This window comes from Typopeltis vanoorti, chromosome 24, assembly GCF_054136105.1.
Source record: "Typopeltis vanoorti isolate ZY-2024b chromosome 24, IOZ_Tvanoo_1.0, whole genome shotgun sequence".
Taxonomy (NCBI): domain Eukaryota; kingdom Metazoa; phylum Arthropoda; class Arachnida; order Uropygi; family Thelyphonidae; genus Typopeltis; species Typopeltis vanoorti.
The window spans coordinates 31,740,297-31,756,738 of NC_143572.1; the positions used below are offsets into that span (position 1 = coordinate 31,740,297).

The 16,442-nt window shown below is 34.4% G+C and overlaps 1 protein-coding gene across 1 annotated transcript in view; it reads left to right on the forward strand.

Annotated features, from left to right (window-relative positions):
* The first annotated feature begins 13,677 nt into the window (after nt 1–13,677).
* LOC150093078 (very long chain fatty acid elongase 1-like) overlaps nt 13,678–16,442 on the forward strand; it is a 28,802-nt gene continuing 26,037 nt past the window's right edge. The window contains exons 1-2 of the mRNA XM_090413988.1: nt 13,678–13,749; nt 14,832–14,903. Of these exons, the coding sequence (XP_090270114.1) occupies nt 14,843–14,903 (61 nt within the window). The 5' untranslated portion in view covers nt 13,678–13,749; nt 14,832–14,842. The remainder of the gene's footprint in view (nt 13,750–14,831; nt 14,904–16,442) is intronic.

Below are 16,442 nucleotides of genomic sequence, written 5' to 3' on the forward strand. Positions count from 1 at the left end.
TACGAGTTTCCTCATACAGTGAAGAGGTAGCAGTAAGCTCAATGTCGCACACATCAGGTTGACAGCTTTTAGCAGAATGGGCACGCGTTAGTTGAACACACTCTTCTGCATCTGTCACCCTCACACCATTTGCATTCAGTAGAGTTATTCTTTCAAATTCATCCATTCTTTTACTTGCAGAAAAATGATAGAATTCTTTTGGGTCGTCTGTAACTTGGAGAGCCAGTTTCTTTTTATACTCAGACTTAGCTTTCTGTAATTACAACAATTGCAACTCTTCTGGTCTGCTACTTATAATTATTATAACTGACATCATCATTATTCACATGCTATTCCTTCTACATCATCTTTTTCTTGCGAATCGCTTGCTCAATTAGATTACACATCCATTTCGCTCCAACTTTTTACGTTGTGCAACAGCTCTAGTACTTCCTCCTCAAACACGAGTTTCTTTATACAGCTTGGTTTGGTTTGGTTTATTTCGATTTACGGCTGAAGCAACTCACGGACTATGAGGCAGTGATGGATGGATGGTAACTGCGTGTGTGTGTGGTAATGCCTGTTCTGAGGACCGAAAAACCGTAGTTTCAGAAGAAAAAACCTCTACCTCCGTATGAAATCTACTACCTCACGTTAAGCTGAAAAGCCCTGATATAGGTTCTTCGCGTCCTAGACTCGATTTGAACTCTGGTCTTTCCAGCCAGCCAAAGGGCATCGTCGAAATCGTCTGAGCTACGAAGGCTTGATTCTTTATACAATGAAGAGGTATCGGGTGAGTTCTTCGAAATCTAGGCACACATTCGGATATCGCATCATTTAAGTAATTTTTACTTGACTGAATGGAACGTTCGTAAACTTAGTCACTTCCTAATTGAGTACCGCATGTCACCAACCGGAGGCAGAATCGTTACGTCTTTAACTGAAACTCCTTCTGACACTATAATTAGATCTTACACTCTTGGAATTCAAGTTCCTTCTGTCACATGTTGCCTGAGGAAGTTGTCTCGCAAGAGCTCAATAAATTTAGTTCATCCTTCTCATGCGATTTCGCAGCTGCCCATTCTTCGGATAATTCAAGTCCTCCGTTACTTTTTGATTGATTACTCTTTTCGCACCCATTGTCTTTATTCGGTGATGAATTTCTTCGATTCTAAGGGACTTAGAAAACCTTTTTACTTTCATAAGAGATCCCCTTCATTTGAAAATCCCTTATTATAAAGGCTTCTTCATATTCTGATGGAATCAGAATCCAGATATTGTCAAACAAATACGTCGTGTGTGTTTTCTACTATGCTGTGCAGACAATCTTCATTTAACCTCACCAGTGCTTATAAGCTAATTTCATAGAGTGGTCTTAGCTGAAATCGAATAATATTTACTGTAGGAAAAATTATGATGAACTGACTTACTAGTAAGTTCAGTAACTGTGTTGAAAACATCTAGACTTGTAATATCAGAATAGACTTGACTTACGTGGGGTAAAGTTTAGTTTAGTTCGAAATATGAAAACTTCAAAATCTTCACACTGCTTCATTGAACTAAAGATTCACAATTCGAACCATTTGTTTTGATCCTAGGAATATCTGGAATGATTATTCATCTAAATTGTGGAAACGGTTTCTTCAATTTTGAGCTCCTGTCCAACCACGTGATAATTAGATAACACACAGCATCCTACCTAAAGTTGTAGATGGGCTACAAATATAATAATCAAACCAGATACTAAAGCGACTGATGTGAAGCCATTAGCCTCTGTATAGAAGTATCATGAAAATGTTAATGAAACTATTCCACCGTTAGATGAAAATAACTTGATGCAACACATTACTGAAAACTTTCTACTGGTTACACCAATGAAGCAGGTCGTTTACACGCTGCTTTATTCGTTCATATTCATTCCACACATGCTCTTTCGTGTTCATATCCGGGTTGTCATTCTCCTCAAATTATATGTTTATAATCATCGCTTCGAAATACGGAGCATGATCGTGATGGAAATGCAAGAGCCGACAATAAAACTGCTATAATCACTGACGCTGTCTGTTTGTTGTTCTTAACAAAAGCATGCACTTGTAACGAAGTGCGTCCTGAAAATCCTGCTCACATCTTCAAACAGGTTTTCTGCTAGCAAGAAAACGCAACTAGCTTTCTGAAGGGCACAGACTCTTGTCAGTCATCATTGTAAGCTTACTTAGTTGAATGGGGTTAGTATAACCTGTAGATTGTTGCTTCTTTGGCACGCTATCAACTGTGGATTCGGGAGTACTTAATTGCTGTGTAACAGCACGAACAGACATTAGACTCCATTTCTTAACTGTAAAACTTAAGTCCGCGGGTAGCCTAGTGGCTGTACGCTTCGCAACCATATACCTGGAAAAGGCGTGTCCTGGGTTCGATTCCCGTCTCTGACGTGAGGAGCTTAAGGAACTTCCTCAATCAACCATGAGTTACATCATGGTAGCCGCCCTCCTAGATAGGAGATGACTCATGAAAGCTCTTTCTATTTTTAGACCGGTTTAAAGCTCTTTCTATTTCTAACCGGTCGAAAATAGACTTAGAAAAAGTTCTTCCAGTCGACGACTAGACTTGAATCTTCTGGCGGCCTAGCGCAGAAGATGCAAGCGCCACTTCCACTGAGCTACGATACCTTACCATTACATAAGATAAAAATCTGCATCATACATTTAATTTTTATTGTGGTACGCGTGTGAGTCTATAGTTACCCATTTTGTGGAATGCATCTAAAACAATTCTGCTGAAAGCAATATTAAAAAGAAAAGTTTAATGTTTAATTTTATAAATTCATTTTCACAAGTTTGATTACTGATTTTTTAGTTCTTATGCATGAAAATGTCGAAATAATTCGAGGCTTTTCAAATTTCAAGGACAAATCACAAAAATTAATAACAAAACATATTGAAGAAATAGTTAAGTCCCCCACTTAAGATTGCTAATTAGTTCTAAACAAAGTTGCAGTTTCCCCCTAGTTAATTTAAATTAGAGGTTCCGTTCTCTAAATAGGGAGTAGGTGTTACCATTTATTTGGTTTTCCCAATTCTGGAGATGCCACCTTGGCAAACGTACATTAATGTAGTTATACTCATTCACAGCTGACCTATGGTTTAATAAATTATTGAAGTTAAAGTGATCATGTGACCTTTAGACGGCTTCGAAATATTTCCCATTAGCACATCTTTCTAAAGGCAGGTAGAGGATCGCGAAAGAGTTGTTGCATCGTAACAACTCTTTAGCGATAATCTTAATGCAAACAATTAATTGATAGCACGCAGTTATCAAATAGTGCAGATAGGATTAAGAACGATATCAATGCACTAGTTATGTTTTCGTAAGAATAATAATGCCAAGTTGAGGAATAGGTGTAATCAACTATAAGGAAAAACAGAATATATTTTGAAAACAAACAGCTTTATTTTTATCCTCCATTCAGAAACAAGAAAACATTGAAGTTGGAGAGATAAATAAAGTTACAATGAACGCAATAAAAACAACAAACGAGTATCACTTTTCTTGGGTAATGACCGAACTACGAACTTTCCCTCGTGTTCGTTTTCCATCTTGAGAATCAGGTCATACGTGATGAGGATAGATGCTGTCTTAGTTCAGTAATAAGTGTGTCTTTGTTTATCTGTAACTGCTACATCTTACATTTACATGCTACATCTCAAGAATATCAATATCTTTTAAATTACGTTGATTTAATTTTGTCTTAGGATATCGTTCACAAAATACTGCTGATCAGTATTTGTGATATTAATATTAATTCTGCAAATATTGTCAATGTACGATTACAGGCAAAGTCTACAGTTATATACATTCGTTTTACGGTAAGGACTTGGCTTTGAAGAGTCAGCAGATGTTAAATAAAGCAGACTATGTTGCTATTAATTGCTTGGCTCAATATTTTTTCACTCTATGGATTGAAATTTCGAAACTTTAAGAAACAAAAATGGCAAATATTCCAAAATATGGGAAAAAATTCTATAGTCTGTAAGATCTAGGATTTGTACAGCACACGAAAGAGTTAGTGTCGGAAGTAACAACCAATAATGGAAAAACTCTGCATGAAGAGGTATTCGATGAGACTTATGTATGAAAGGAAATCTGAATATTATTTTAAGAGAGAAAAAAAAACAAGAAAAGTTATTTTCTGGTGGTCTTCTGGTGGGCGAATAAATGGCGTTGATGATAATAGTATCGCACTTGGAGAATTAAGTAGTAGTCGAGAGGATGAGATGTGTTTAGCGAAGTAGAGTGGTGTGCCCTCCCGCGGTGAGTCCTTGGACTCCCTGGAGGTGTCACGTAATAATAATAATAATTTTTTTTTAAACATTTTATTGTCTCAGATAAATTACATACATAGATACAACAATAGTTTTATATACACGTATATATGTATATATATATATATATATATATATATATATATATATATATATATATATATATATATATATATATATATGTTAAAGATACCAAGCAATTTTAAACTTTAAACCTGGTTTTACTCCATTTCCCAAGTAAGCAAACAGACTAAAAGTCAAGTTTGCGCCTGCAATTGATGCAAGTCTAACTGATCCCACAGGTAGTGCAGGATCAGGGCAACTCGTGGCAAAGGTGGAACAAATACTGGCGAGTTATTAATATTTTTAAATTATAATAATTTTTTTTTTAAATAAATAATGTTTTTGTTCTCTGCTAAAATGTTTACACATACATATATACAATAGTTATCTTGAGTATAATAGTAATAATTTTTTATTTTTTTTTTATTTAAAAACTTGCAAGAATCTGTTATACACACTTGTATATATAATTACTACAGGAACTTTCTACATATATATATATATATACATAATATTTATAATACATTACAATTGTGAATAACAAATACTGGCGAGTTATTAATATTTTTAAATTATAATAATTTTTTTTTTAAATAAATAATGTTTTTGTTCTCTGCTAAAATGTTTACACATACATATATACAATAGTTATCTTGAGTATAATAGTAATAATTTTTTATTTTTTTTTTATTTAAAAAAAAACAATCTATTATGTCTCAGTATAAGTTACTTACAATAATAATATTTACAGTAATTACTATAAGGATTATACAGAATTTTTGATTTTATAATATACATATACATAATAATAATAATAATAATAATAATAATAATAATAATAATAATAATAATAATAATAATAATAATAATAATTTATTTATTTTATTCATTTATTTATTATTATCATTATTTTTATTTATTTATTTATTTATATTTTTTTATGTCTCAGATGAATTGCATACGTAGTTCCTGTAGTAATTATATATACAGTATATACTGTAATATTTATAACGCATTACAAGTGTGTATAACAGATTCTTGCAAGTTAGTAATTTTCTTCCTCGAAGCTTAGCAGAGCTTATCTGAGGAAGATAATAGATGACAGAGGGTGGTGGTTTCATGGTTGTGTTCCTATACTGGTCACAAGCCAGGTGTTGATTTTACTGTTTCTTGGTACGTGCTTGTAAGACTTCGACTGCTATTACAGTTTAACTTTTTTTTTTTTTTTTTGTCCAAATAGGGTTGGATTTAGACGTGGTGTGTTTGTTTCTTTGTGTTCTTGTAGTGATAGTTTTTGAGAGGGGAGGGTTGTCATAGGTTTGTGTGTGTGTGCGTGCGCATGTGTGGTGGGGGAGAGAGAAACAGGAATTGCTCTAATTTTCATTCTCGCTATAATATTTATATAGTGCCTATTTCAGCTCTCTGTATGTTGCTAGGTTTCTGTTGTCGAACGGCAGTTTGTTTATCATGTCAGGTACGTAGAAGTTTCGGGTGGCTTTGCGTAGTGATTGTTGTACTTATATGTTATGTAGTTTGTTGACTGTGGTCTTGTTATTTGATATGCTGTTCTGGTTACTCTATATGTTGGGCTGTAGTAGTGTTTTAACATGACTGTGTAGTGGCATAAGTGTTTCACCTTAAATAGTTTGTGTTTTGTCCGTGCTTCCTGCATAAGAGTGGGTTGTTCCCAGAATATCAGTTTTATCATTTTATCTTGCAACCATTGTAGCCTGTTAAGTCTGTAGTCTGCGCAGAATGTGTATGATGTGATTGCATATCTTAAAATGTTTTCACATAATGCTTTATAGATTAGTATTTTTATGTGGGTTGGGGCAATGTCTTTTAATCTGTATAGTTTGTTTGCTATTATCCTAAGCTTGGTATGCAGGTAGTTTGTATGGCTATTCCAACTTTGATCAGCATCGAAGTGAAGTCCAAGGTAGCGTGTTGTTTTCACCTGTGTGATGGTTGTGATTTTAGGTTCTGCACTTTGTGTATAGGATGATGAATGTTTGATTGTGAGATATTTAGTTTCTATGGGTAGGGTTTGGGGGGTTTTGAATATCATTAGCTTTGTTTTTCCAGGGTTTATATATATGCCGTTTTCGGTTAACCAGTTAGTGATTTGATTGATGTCGTGTTGCATATTTTTGTAAGCGATATTTGCATTGTTGTGAATGGATACTATGGCCGTGTCGTCTGCATACTGGAAGATTTTACTTTTTAGGGGGAGTTGGCTTATGTCGTGTGTGTATATGTTGAATAGAATGGGAGATAGGACAGCTCCTTGCGGTACTCCACAGGTTACATGTACCTCTTTGCTGTGTGCTGATCCTATACATGTGACGTGCTTTCTGTTTTTCGTGTATGCTTTAAACCACTGGAGTAGACGACCTCCAATTCCGATATGGGTAAGTTTCGTTAACAAGGTTTTATGTGTTAGTGTCAAATGCTTTTGTTAGGTCAATGAATACCACTAATGTTATTCTGTTTTTATCCAATGCAGCGTTTATTAGATCTGTGAAATCTTCCAGGAGTGTTGCTGTTCCTTTATTTTTTTGAAAGCCATATTGTGTTTTGGTTATGATTTGAAATTTTTCAACGTATGTGGAGAGTTTCTGATGTACAATGCGCTCCATGATTTGGTTGATTACAGGCAGCGTGGCGATAGGTCTGTAATTACTTATTATGTTTCTTTTTCCCTGTTTGTGTATGGGTGTGATTAATGCAGTCTTCAGTGTTTCAGGTATGTGTCCCGTTTCGAAGATTTTATTTAACAGTTTTTGTATAACTGGAAGTAGGTCGGTTGAGTGTTTCTTGATGTCTTTTGGTCTGATTCCGTCTATCCCCGGTCCTTTGTTAGGATTTATTTGTTGAATTGCCAGTGATAGTTCTTCTTTTGTTACTGTGGGGAACCACATCGACTGGGTTGCTCGTGGACCTAGTGGAGAATGTTCGTATGTGTGAGGAAAGGTTGTTTATTGTAGCTTTTGGACAGAGTTCACGAAGTGCTGATTAAAGTTGTTTGCCAACTGTTTGAGGGATTTGGGGTCGCAGGCAAAGCTGTGTTTTATTGTTTCTGAGGCAGTGGTTCTGTGTATAATAATAATAATAATAATAATAATAATAATAATAATAATTTTTTATTAATGAGATTGAATTACGTTTCTAGGGAACTGAATGTGATAAAGCCGATATTTCAATAGATGACTGCAAGGTTCCCTGAGATATTGGTTGCTTGTATATGCTTTTAAATTGTTTTGCTATCAAAAGTATTAATATTTTTTGGTACTACAGTATCAAGGTATAATAATAACAATAATAATAATTTTTTGGACGTTAACATTGAGAAGTTTATTGTCTTCATCACATATACATAATCTTTACAAATATACAATTGAAGGTGCTATTACATTTTCTTTTCAGTGCAAATATTCACTCCAGAAGGTTAAATAAATAATATTATTTTAACGTATTTTAACGATATGGTTTTTTCCGGGTAGCTCGTAGAGGCGAGTACGCGCTCACTGACTACCACTGCTTTGAGCATGGTTAAGCTGTTTTGAAAAAAAAAAAAAAAAAGGAGGTGGGGGGGAGTTGGATTTAGATATGGCGCGTTAGTGTGCTTTTAATGGTGTTTGGGTGGGATTTGTTATAGGTGTGTGTGTGTTTGGGGGGAGAGAGACAGAGAGAGAGAGAGAGAGAGAGAGAGAGAGAGAGAAAGGAGGTAATTTCACTCTAATTTTCAGTCTCGCTATAATATTTATATAGTGCCTGTTTCAGCTCTGTGTATGTCCCTAGGTTTATGTCGTCGAACGGCAGTTTGTTGATCATGTCTGGTATGTAGAAACTTCAGATAGCTAATATTAATAATAATAATAATAATAATTTATCCGCGCTTATATGCAGCGGGCTTGGTTACAAAGTAAATTATAATACACAAGGAATTATATCCTTATTTTAATCTTGAGAAAATTATAAAAAACGTCTGCGTGAAAAATCTTCACGAGCAGACTACTTGTATATGAAGGCAGATAACCACATCCATTTGCTCTAGGTATCCCATAATGCACAGCACTCATTTCGTTATTATTTTGAAATATTCCAAGTTTCTCACACTACTCACCAGGGGCGATTGCTGGTTTTGGAATTCACGCTTGCTCCTGTTATCATTCAGGGAGTGAGAGGTGTGACTGAAGTCTGATTAGCGGAATAATGAATTACTGACCATTTAAACTATATATTTAGACATTTATATACATTTAATCATACAAATACAATTTCAAATGATATTCTATCTTTTTCAATTTAGCTACTTGAATATAAATTCTACCCTACGGTTCTTCTTTATGAACTGGTCAATAACATCGTCATGAAAAGTTGGTTGTAACTTAATTTCCCCAAGCAACACGCACACTTGTAAAGGCTGGCTGAAGCTCACTGACTTAGAGCTACTTTGACTGCGTATGACCCGTGTTTAAGCAACAGGGTGAGATGACGTGGAGGGAGCGGAAATCGCTATGCGCGCATGAAATCACAGTGCTGTAGCGAGGACCTGGATGCTCCCACAACCGAGCAAGCCAAGGTAGCTTGACTAGCATCGGCCTTCGATACACAACGCAAAGCTCAATTATTGCAGTTCAAGCTTAAGACGTCTTCTGTCAACAAAAATAAAAGCCTAAATGGAATGCATATAAATGCATGCATTTATTAACAAATAAATATTACTTCTTTCTCAATTAATGAGCTTGCGCAGCAAGCATGGAGAATTCGCCACTGCATTCACTAATTTCTGTATGTAGTATAACTGACTAATATCAGTTTTTATTTATTTATTTGCAGTTCTTATCTTTCTTTCTTAATCCTCCTCTTCTCCTTTTTTTACGATGTAATGGTTTCCTTTTTTTACAACCGCAACCATCTCGAGGGTAAGGTAGTTGGCCCTATGCCTCCCAGTGTGTCCTATGTCTGTAGATGCGTGTGTTCACGGGGACAGTTTGTCTGTTCTGGGGCTCGAAAAACCTGAGTTTCCAGGTGAAAAAACTCCTATCCCCCATATGAGACCAGCTAACTCACCTTTAGTCGAAAGAGACCAGATAAAGGTTCCTCACATCCTGAGAGGAATCGAACCCAGGTCTTTCTGACCAAAGGGCTTCATCTATAATGACTGAGCCAGAGAGGGTCTGCAGTTCATATGTGAATTGCAAATGCACCGAGTGGCCACTTTATTAGCAAGTGCACTATGCATTATGAAGTCATCTGTCCATATTATAAGTAACCTAATCATGATTATACCTTTGTTTGTCATATTTGTGTAAAGGATTCAAATAAGATTCTGATTTCTTATTTATTAAATTTACATAAGCTTATTCGCATCCCATTCTATAGATTGACAAACGTATTCTGCTCACTGATAAAATCTCGACAAATATACAATCCACAATCATTATGAACAGTAATGCTTAAACATTCAACAATGGATGGAGTTGGCATTACGACCGATGCAACTGAGGATTATATCTATTCACATCTGTTTTCTGAAAGTATTTGTCTATTTTGTGGAATGAAATACAAGACTTTCCTGTGACTAACCCACTTTCAGATGAATGGTCCATAGTAGTATACCAGGCACTAGTGACATGATCAAGATCAACATAAAATAAGGAATCGTGATGTTATTGGTTGATAAGATCATTGACATCATTGTGTGTGATTCTGTCCATGATGTCATGAATGTGGAATGTTTGGAATTTCCCTGGGGGTACATGTGTCATTGACGTCATGTCGTGTGTGTTTTTCGTTTGTGTATAGAATTGTGGGTGATGGTTAAAGATAAGATAGTGTGGAATGTTTAGAATTTCTCAGGGTGACACATCCATTATTGACGTCACGTTGTGTCTTTGGTTCAAGTGATGGTTAGAATATGGAATTCTGGGGGATATTTGTTCATGTGTTGGGGTCTTTGGTTCGATTGTAGAAGTGCTGGGAAATATTTGTCTATAGGTGGCAGCACGAATTTTCCAATATAAATGTATGGTATTTCATTCCTGTTATTGACTATGGGAATCTTTAGTTCAGAGTCAAGAGATGACATCAACAATTAGACATTTTCTGAATAATTACTTACAGGCTATTATTGGTATCCCCATCCTGGTGTCCCCCTCAAACACACACACACACACACACACACACACACACACACACACACACACACACAATTTTTTTCATATACATAACTCATGCAAATATTTTGATTTGTCTAAAATTTTAAGATCCAATAAGCATAGTAACATTCAATAAGCATCGTTCTCACAGCTCACATGAGGTCCAATTCCAAACCTTGGTAATTACACTAGTGTACGTAAATCGTCCATCTACTCGAAAACAATAACTGATTATAATCTCATTTAGTATGCATGTGTCATTACCACCAGAGACAGCCATCTTAATAAAGATCAAAAGAGTGGATATGAGTCATGATTAAAGATAACACTACAGTGTAAATTTCTAAATGTTTGGAACTTTGTAACAGAAAGTTAACATAACGTATACTACCAGAGCTAATATTCAGTGAAATAATAATAATAATAAATAACTATTTATTGGTGGTAGCAAAAGAAGTAACGTAAGAAGTATAAAGAAAAACGAAAATGATAAATCTGCAGTAGGGGAAAAATACGAAGTTTCAGATATCACTGGTGTTACAAATGCTCAATTTCTTTTGGATAAACCTCAACTTTATTTACTAAAGAAATTTATATTTCTGATTGAATTATGTAAGATATGCATTGACAAAACCACCATTTATATGGAAAGAATTACCTGAAAATGTTAAAAAACAGAATGTTTGTTTAATTAAATATAATTGTCAGCTGAAATGGGACAATAGTTCACCATTTCTGGACAAACTAAGAGATTGGATAATAGCATGAACATGCAAATATCAAATATTGCTTCCCAATGGAAAAGAAAAATCAAAAACATTAACGTAGTTAACAGACAGACCTGTTCTCGATTTAAATGATATCAGCTGCCCAAAATGTGAAAAAATACAAAGTACTTTTATAAGTTATTGGAAACATACCCAAAGATTTTGTGCTTATATCAATGCTCAAAAATATATGTATTGGTTTAAAAAAATAATAATGTAAGCCTTAATATTACTGCAGAAACAAGTTCCCATGATCACAAATGAATAAACTTTCACAGGTGAGTGTCACAATGTATAAAAGCAAATGGTGGCACTTTCACAACCATGGAAAATTATGGTGTATATATATATATATATATATATATATATATATATATATATATATATATATATATATATATATATATATATATATATATATATATATATATATATACACACACACACACACACATTCAGGGCAGTGTTCAATGCGTAAACATTGGGTCACATTCGCATTAATAGCCCGGGATGTGCTTTCAAAATGTATATATCTTTGAGCCCTTCAAAAAAATGCAAAGAAGGTGCAGTGGGACAAATTCTTAGCGTTTTAGTATTTTTAAACCGCTGACAAGGAGAGGCTAGATAAGCAAACATTGGATCTCACCCAGGACCTAGAGGCTTCTGTGATTGGTTATTCTGTCAACCATTCCAATTGAATATTGTCACTTGTCGTGAGTTGAGCACTTTCTATATCCGATGGCTGTTTTATTAACAGCTGTTACACGTGTTTTCTGGAACAGAAAATTTGAAAGTGGATGTTTACCATTAATGAAATAATTTGTTTACCATTAATGAAAGTGTTTCTACTCACACTTATTCTTAACTTCTTATATGTCTTATAAATGATGGTTCATATATTTTCATCTTTGAGCATTTCAAATATACTAACCTAATATAGTATTCACCCTCATTGTTGTTATCTAATAAATCCCGAAACAAACAGATTGTTCTCCCACTCTATGCAGAAGCATTCAAAGTTATCCTGCAATTAACTGCATTGGACCAATCAAGATGAGCTCTGATGCGCTATGTATTCTCAAAACATTCATAAATCGATAAAAATGCAATCATTCGGTCATGAGCCATGGGCGTCCGCAGAGGAGGGTGGGGTGTCAAACGGCACACTCCCCTCTGGGATAGATAAAAATTCCACGAATTATAATCATAAAAGTGATTGAGATATGTAATCTTATACTACTCAAAGAAGAAGAAAACGGGCATAGCGAGGGCATCGTGCATCAGTGCTCATCTTAATGGGTCCAATGCAATTAATTGCAGGATAACTTTGAATGCTTCTGCGTAGAGTGGGGAACAATCTGTTTAGGATTTATTAGAAAAAACAATGAAGGGGAATGCTATATTTGGAATATTGAAGGATGAAAATAGGTGAACCATCATTTCTAAGACATGTAAGAATAGGAAAGAACAAGTGTGAGTAGAAACACTTTCAATAATGGTAAAGAATAATTAATAATTATCATTTGTGATATTGTGTCCTATACGTTGCTGGGTAGAGCGAATAGCACGATCCTATTAATTCTGAATAAGTGAATTTATGATGGCATAATTCAAAAAAAAACTTATGAAGAGAAAAAGAGAGAGTATTGCAGGAATTCTTCTAACATCCACCTTCAAATTTTCAGTTCCAGAAAACATACGTAACAACTGTGTCTAATATACATCGGATACGAAAAGCGCTCAAACTCATGACAAGTGACAACGTTCAATTGGATTGATTGACACAATAACCAATCACAGACGCCAGATGCTGAGTGAGCTTAAAATTTAAGCTCACCTAGTCACGCCTTCTCAGTGCTTTAAAAACATTAAAAAAGAACTAAGAATTTGACCCGCTACGCTCTCTTTACACGTTTTCGAATGGCTCAAAGGTGTATGCATTTGGAAAGCACACCTGGGCTATTAACGCCCAGGTGTACTTGAGCTTGTCACTAGTGGCCGGTATATTTCGTTTCGACTTTGTTGCCCAAGACGGGATTTAAACCAATATCTTTCCCACCGCACTTTCTGTTATGAGATCCTGTTTCTATTTCCAAACAACTCACATATTTACGAAATAAGCTAATATCATCTTGACCTCGACAATACTTTTTGTTGACAGGAACATTCTTTTTAAAGTTGTGTTGGGAATTGTGTTGCTGCATTGCATTTCCAAGATTCTAACAAGGTTAGCTGACTTGCACAACGATCTGATAATAGATATGATCACCTTTATTTCATAAACATGATCAAGGTCTTTTAAAGTAACTCATCAGGTTTCAATTTCCCTCAGGCAGCCGTCTTACATCATTTTATTTTATTAGTACCAAACAGAATCTCCCCGTTTGTGGTTGAATGCGTCCCGGTGTATTCATATTAACCTTCGCCGACAACTCTTTTACAAGAAACTGCATAGTGAGTACTAATTTAAATTCTACTTTATTATCGTGTTAATTTACATAGTTAGATACTCCACAGTAAAACTTGTGTTTTATGAAACATAAAATGTTACCTCCTGTTTCTGAAAGTAACCCAGTTGTAGATATAAAATTCCTTGTTTAGTATTCAGTCGAATCATTTCAATCGCACGCCATTTCTTTACTACATGGTGGATATTATATCTACTGTTATTTATTATGTGCTATTTATGTAGATATTTCACCTGCTGTTATTTATCATCTCCTTAAATTTTTCTTAACATTACTCAATGGAAGTTTAATTTTTAAAATATATTTTGGAAATTAATTTTTATGGATGGAAATTATTTGGATATTATAGAAAAAAACTTGTCGCAACTTAATCTGATTAATTTTAAAATAATTGATTTTAAGGAAAACGTAAGTTTCGAAATGAAAATTTTAGACGTGAGGTCTAAAAATAATGTTAAACTTATTACTAATCTAAGTTTTTAATAATTTGCTAGAATCCATTTTTAAACATAATTTGGTTTGGAATAAAACTGTAAGATCTAAATGAAATTATTTAAATAATAAATCAGATTTCCTGATTGTTTATTATTTTATGAAGTGTCATTTTAAGATTATTTGATTTTATGAATTAATTTTATAAGTTTAAAATCACAAATGGAGAAAGCAGAGATCCGATTTATAAACAAAATTCGACTTCCCTCGCTTGGTTAGACATAGAAATTTGAGAATGATTGGATGAGAATGATCTCATCCAATATTTCCTTTACAATTTACAGACTGGAGTTTTTTCTATGCAGATTACACTAAAACGCGGATTCTCCTAATTAATATTAATATCCATACTTTAGAATCTTAATAATGATAATAATAACAATAACTTTCTCTGTTCTTCACCTCTAAGGTTGCCCTGAATCTGACGGAATCTTGCATATGCGCACATGAAACATGAACAACCATGAACAGGAAAGGCAACAACTTTTATTCTTAGAATCATTTCCATAATGACATCACTTATGATCTTTATTTTCCTGTGATATTTCCTTATATGTTTTTTTTCTTTTTATTTAGCTGCAACCAACATGTCTGTTGTCCAGTTTACAATACCTGATGCTCTGGATCGATTATTTGGCAGGAAACCAGGTAAGAGTAAAACCCAGAATAAATTTTATACTGCTCAGCTGGTATTACATTCTCTCTCTCTCTCTCTCTCTCTCTCTCTCTCTCTCTCTCTCTCTCTCTCTCTCTCTCTCTCTCTCTCTCTCTCTCCGATTTTGCAATGTATTCTCCTAAGCTATTAGTGACAATAATGCTTTCCTCGAGTCTTATAAAAACAAATGTAAATATTAAAATATTAAAATTCATTTACAAGTGTTCGTGTGAATACTCAGTCGTGAATATAGACTGTGTCTGCATTGAATCATACAAAGGCAACTGTAGTCAGCAAAGAAGTATATTTACATCCAATACGATCTTCAAATGAACGAATTTAACACCACCACTAGAAAACAAATTAACTCGCTGAAAACTACTTAAAACAGCTTACAGGATTCTGAAGATTCGAACTTATTGTAGAATGTTTTCTAGGAACGATACATGTCTACATTCCGAGTATATAGAATACATATCTGACCTAATAATTGCTAACTTTAGAAAACGCAGAACTGCTATAAAGCGCAATATTTACTAAAGGGATTGAAAATTTTACTTTTAAAAGGGAACCTACTTCAAAACCATATGTATTCTAGTTCTGGTGTTTTCTTTTATTCCATCTTCTTCGGTTTTCTGGACCTATAACCTTCATATTTTTAAAGAAAAATATCAATAGGTTTCTTCTTCTTTTCCAACTCTTGCTTACCCCATACTACATTTAAATCGCTGATATGAACACAGTTTCATTGGTTTAGCCCACCTCTTTATCTGACGAAATGTAAATATTAAATGCCACTTATACATACTAGTGAACAAAATATACTGCATTAACATTTATTATCTATTTATAAGTATTTAAATATTCTTATGAAGATGTTTAAAAATATTACAAATTTTAAAATACTGAAAATTATTATATGTGAAAAAAAAGCCCAATAATTTGTGAATTTTGTCATTCAAATTATTTAAAAGTATAAAAAGAAGTCGTCTCCCAGCACACACTCATGACACACTATTGTTTTTGAGAAATTATAACGTTGTTGAATATTAATTATAACAACTTTATTTAATACTTCAGATAAATCGGTAAAGTCAAATTGCCATCATCAGGGAACACATCAGGAAGTTATATGCAAGCAGGCACTAACACTGGGTAAATGAGGCTGAAGAAAGCCAACCGAAGTTGTCATACAGTCCTAAATGGCGCTTCCTAGTGCGATAAGTAGGACGGTCTTGGCCTGTGGGCTGAAGGTCTGAGGATGAGGCTTCCCGTGAAATCGTGTAAAAAAAATAGGAATAAAAATTGTAGGTTAGTGTAAGTAGCGTGTGAATCCACGGCGCTAGATCACCTGAAGAATAGAGACCTAAGTTCAACTCTACTCGCCCACTAGAGGAACTTTTTCTATTCTTTTTTCGATCGGTTCACGAGTAAGTCAATCCTAGCACGATCAAGTTTTTTTTTTTCCCTGCCAGAAACGGAAGAAACCCTACCCTGGAACCCAATGACAGTAAATATATAGTGTTAGGATA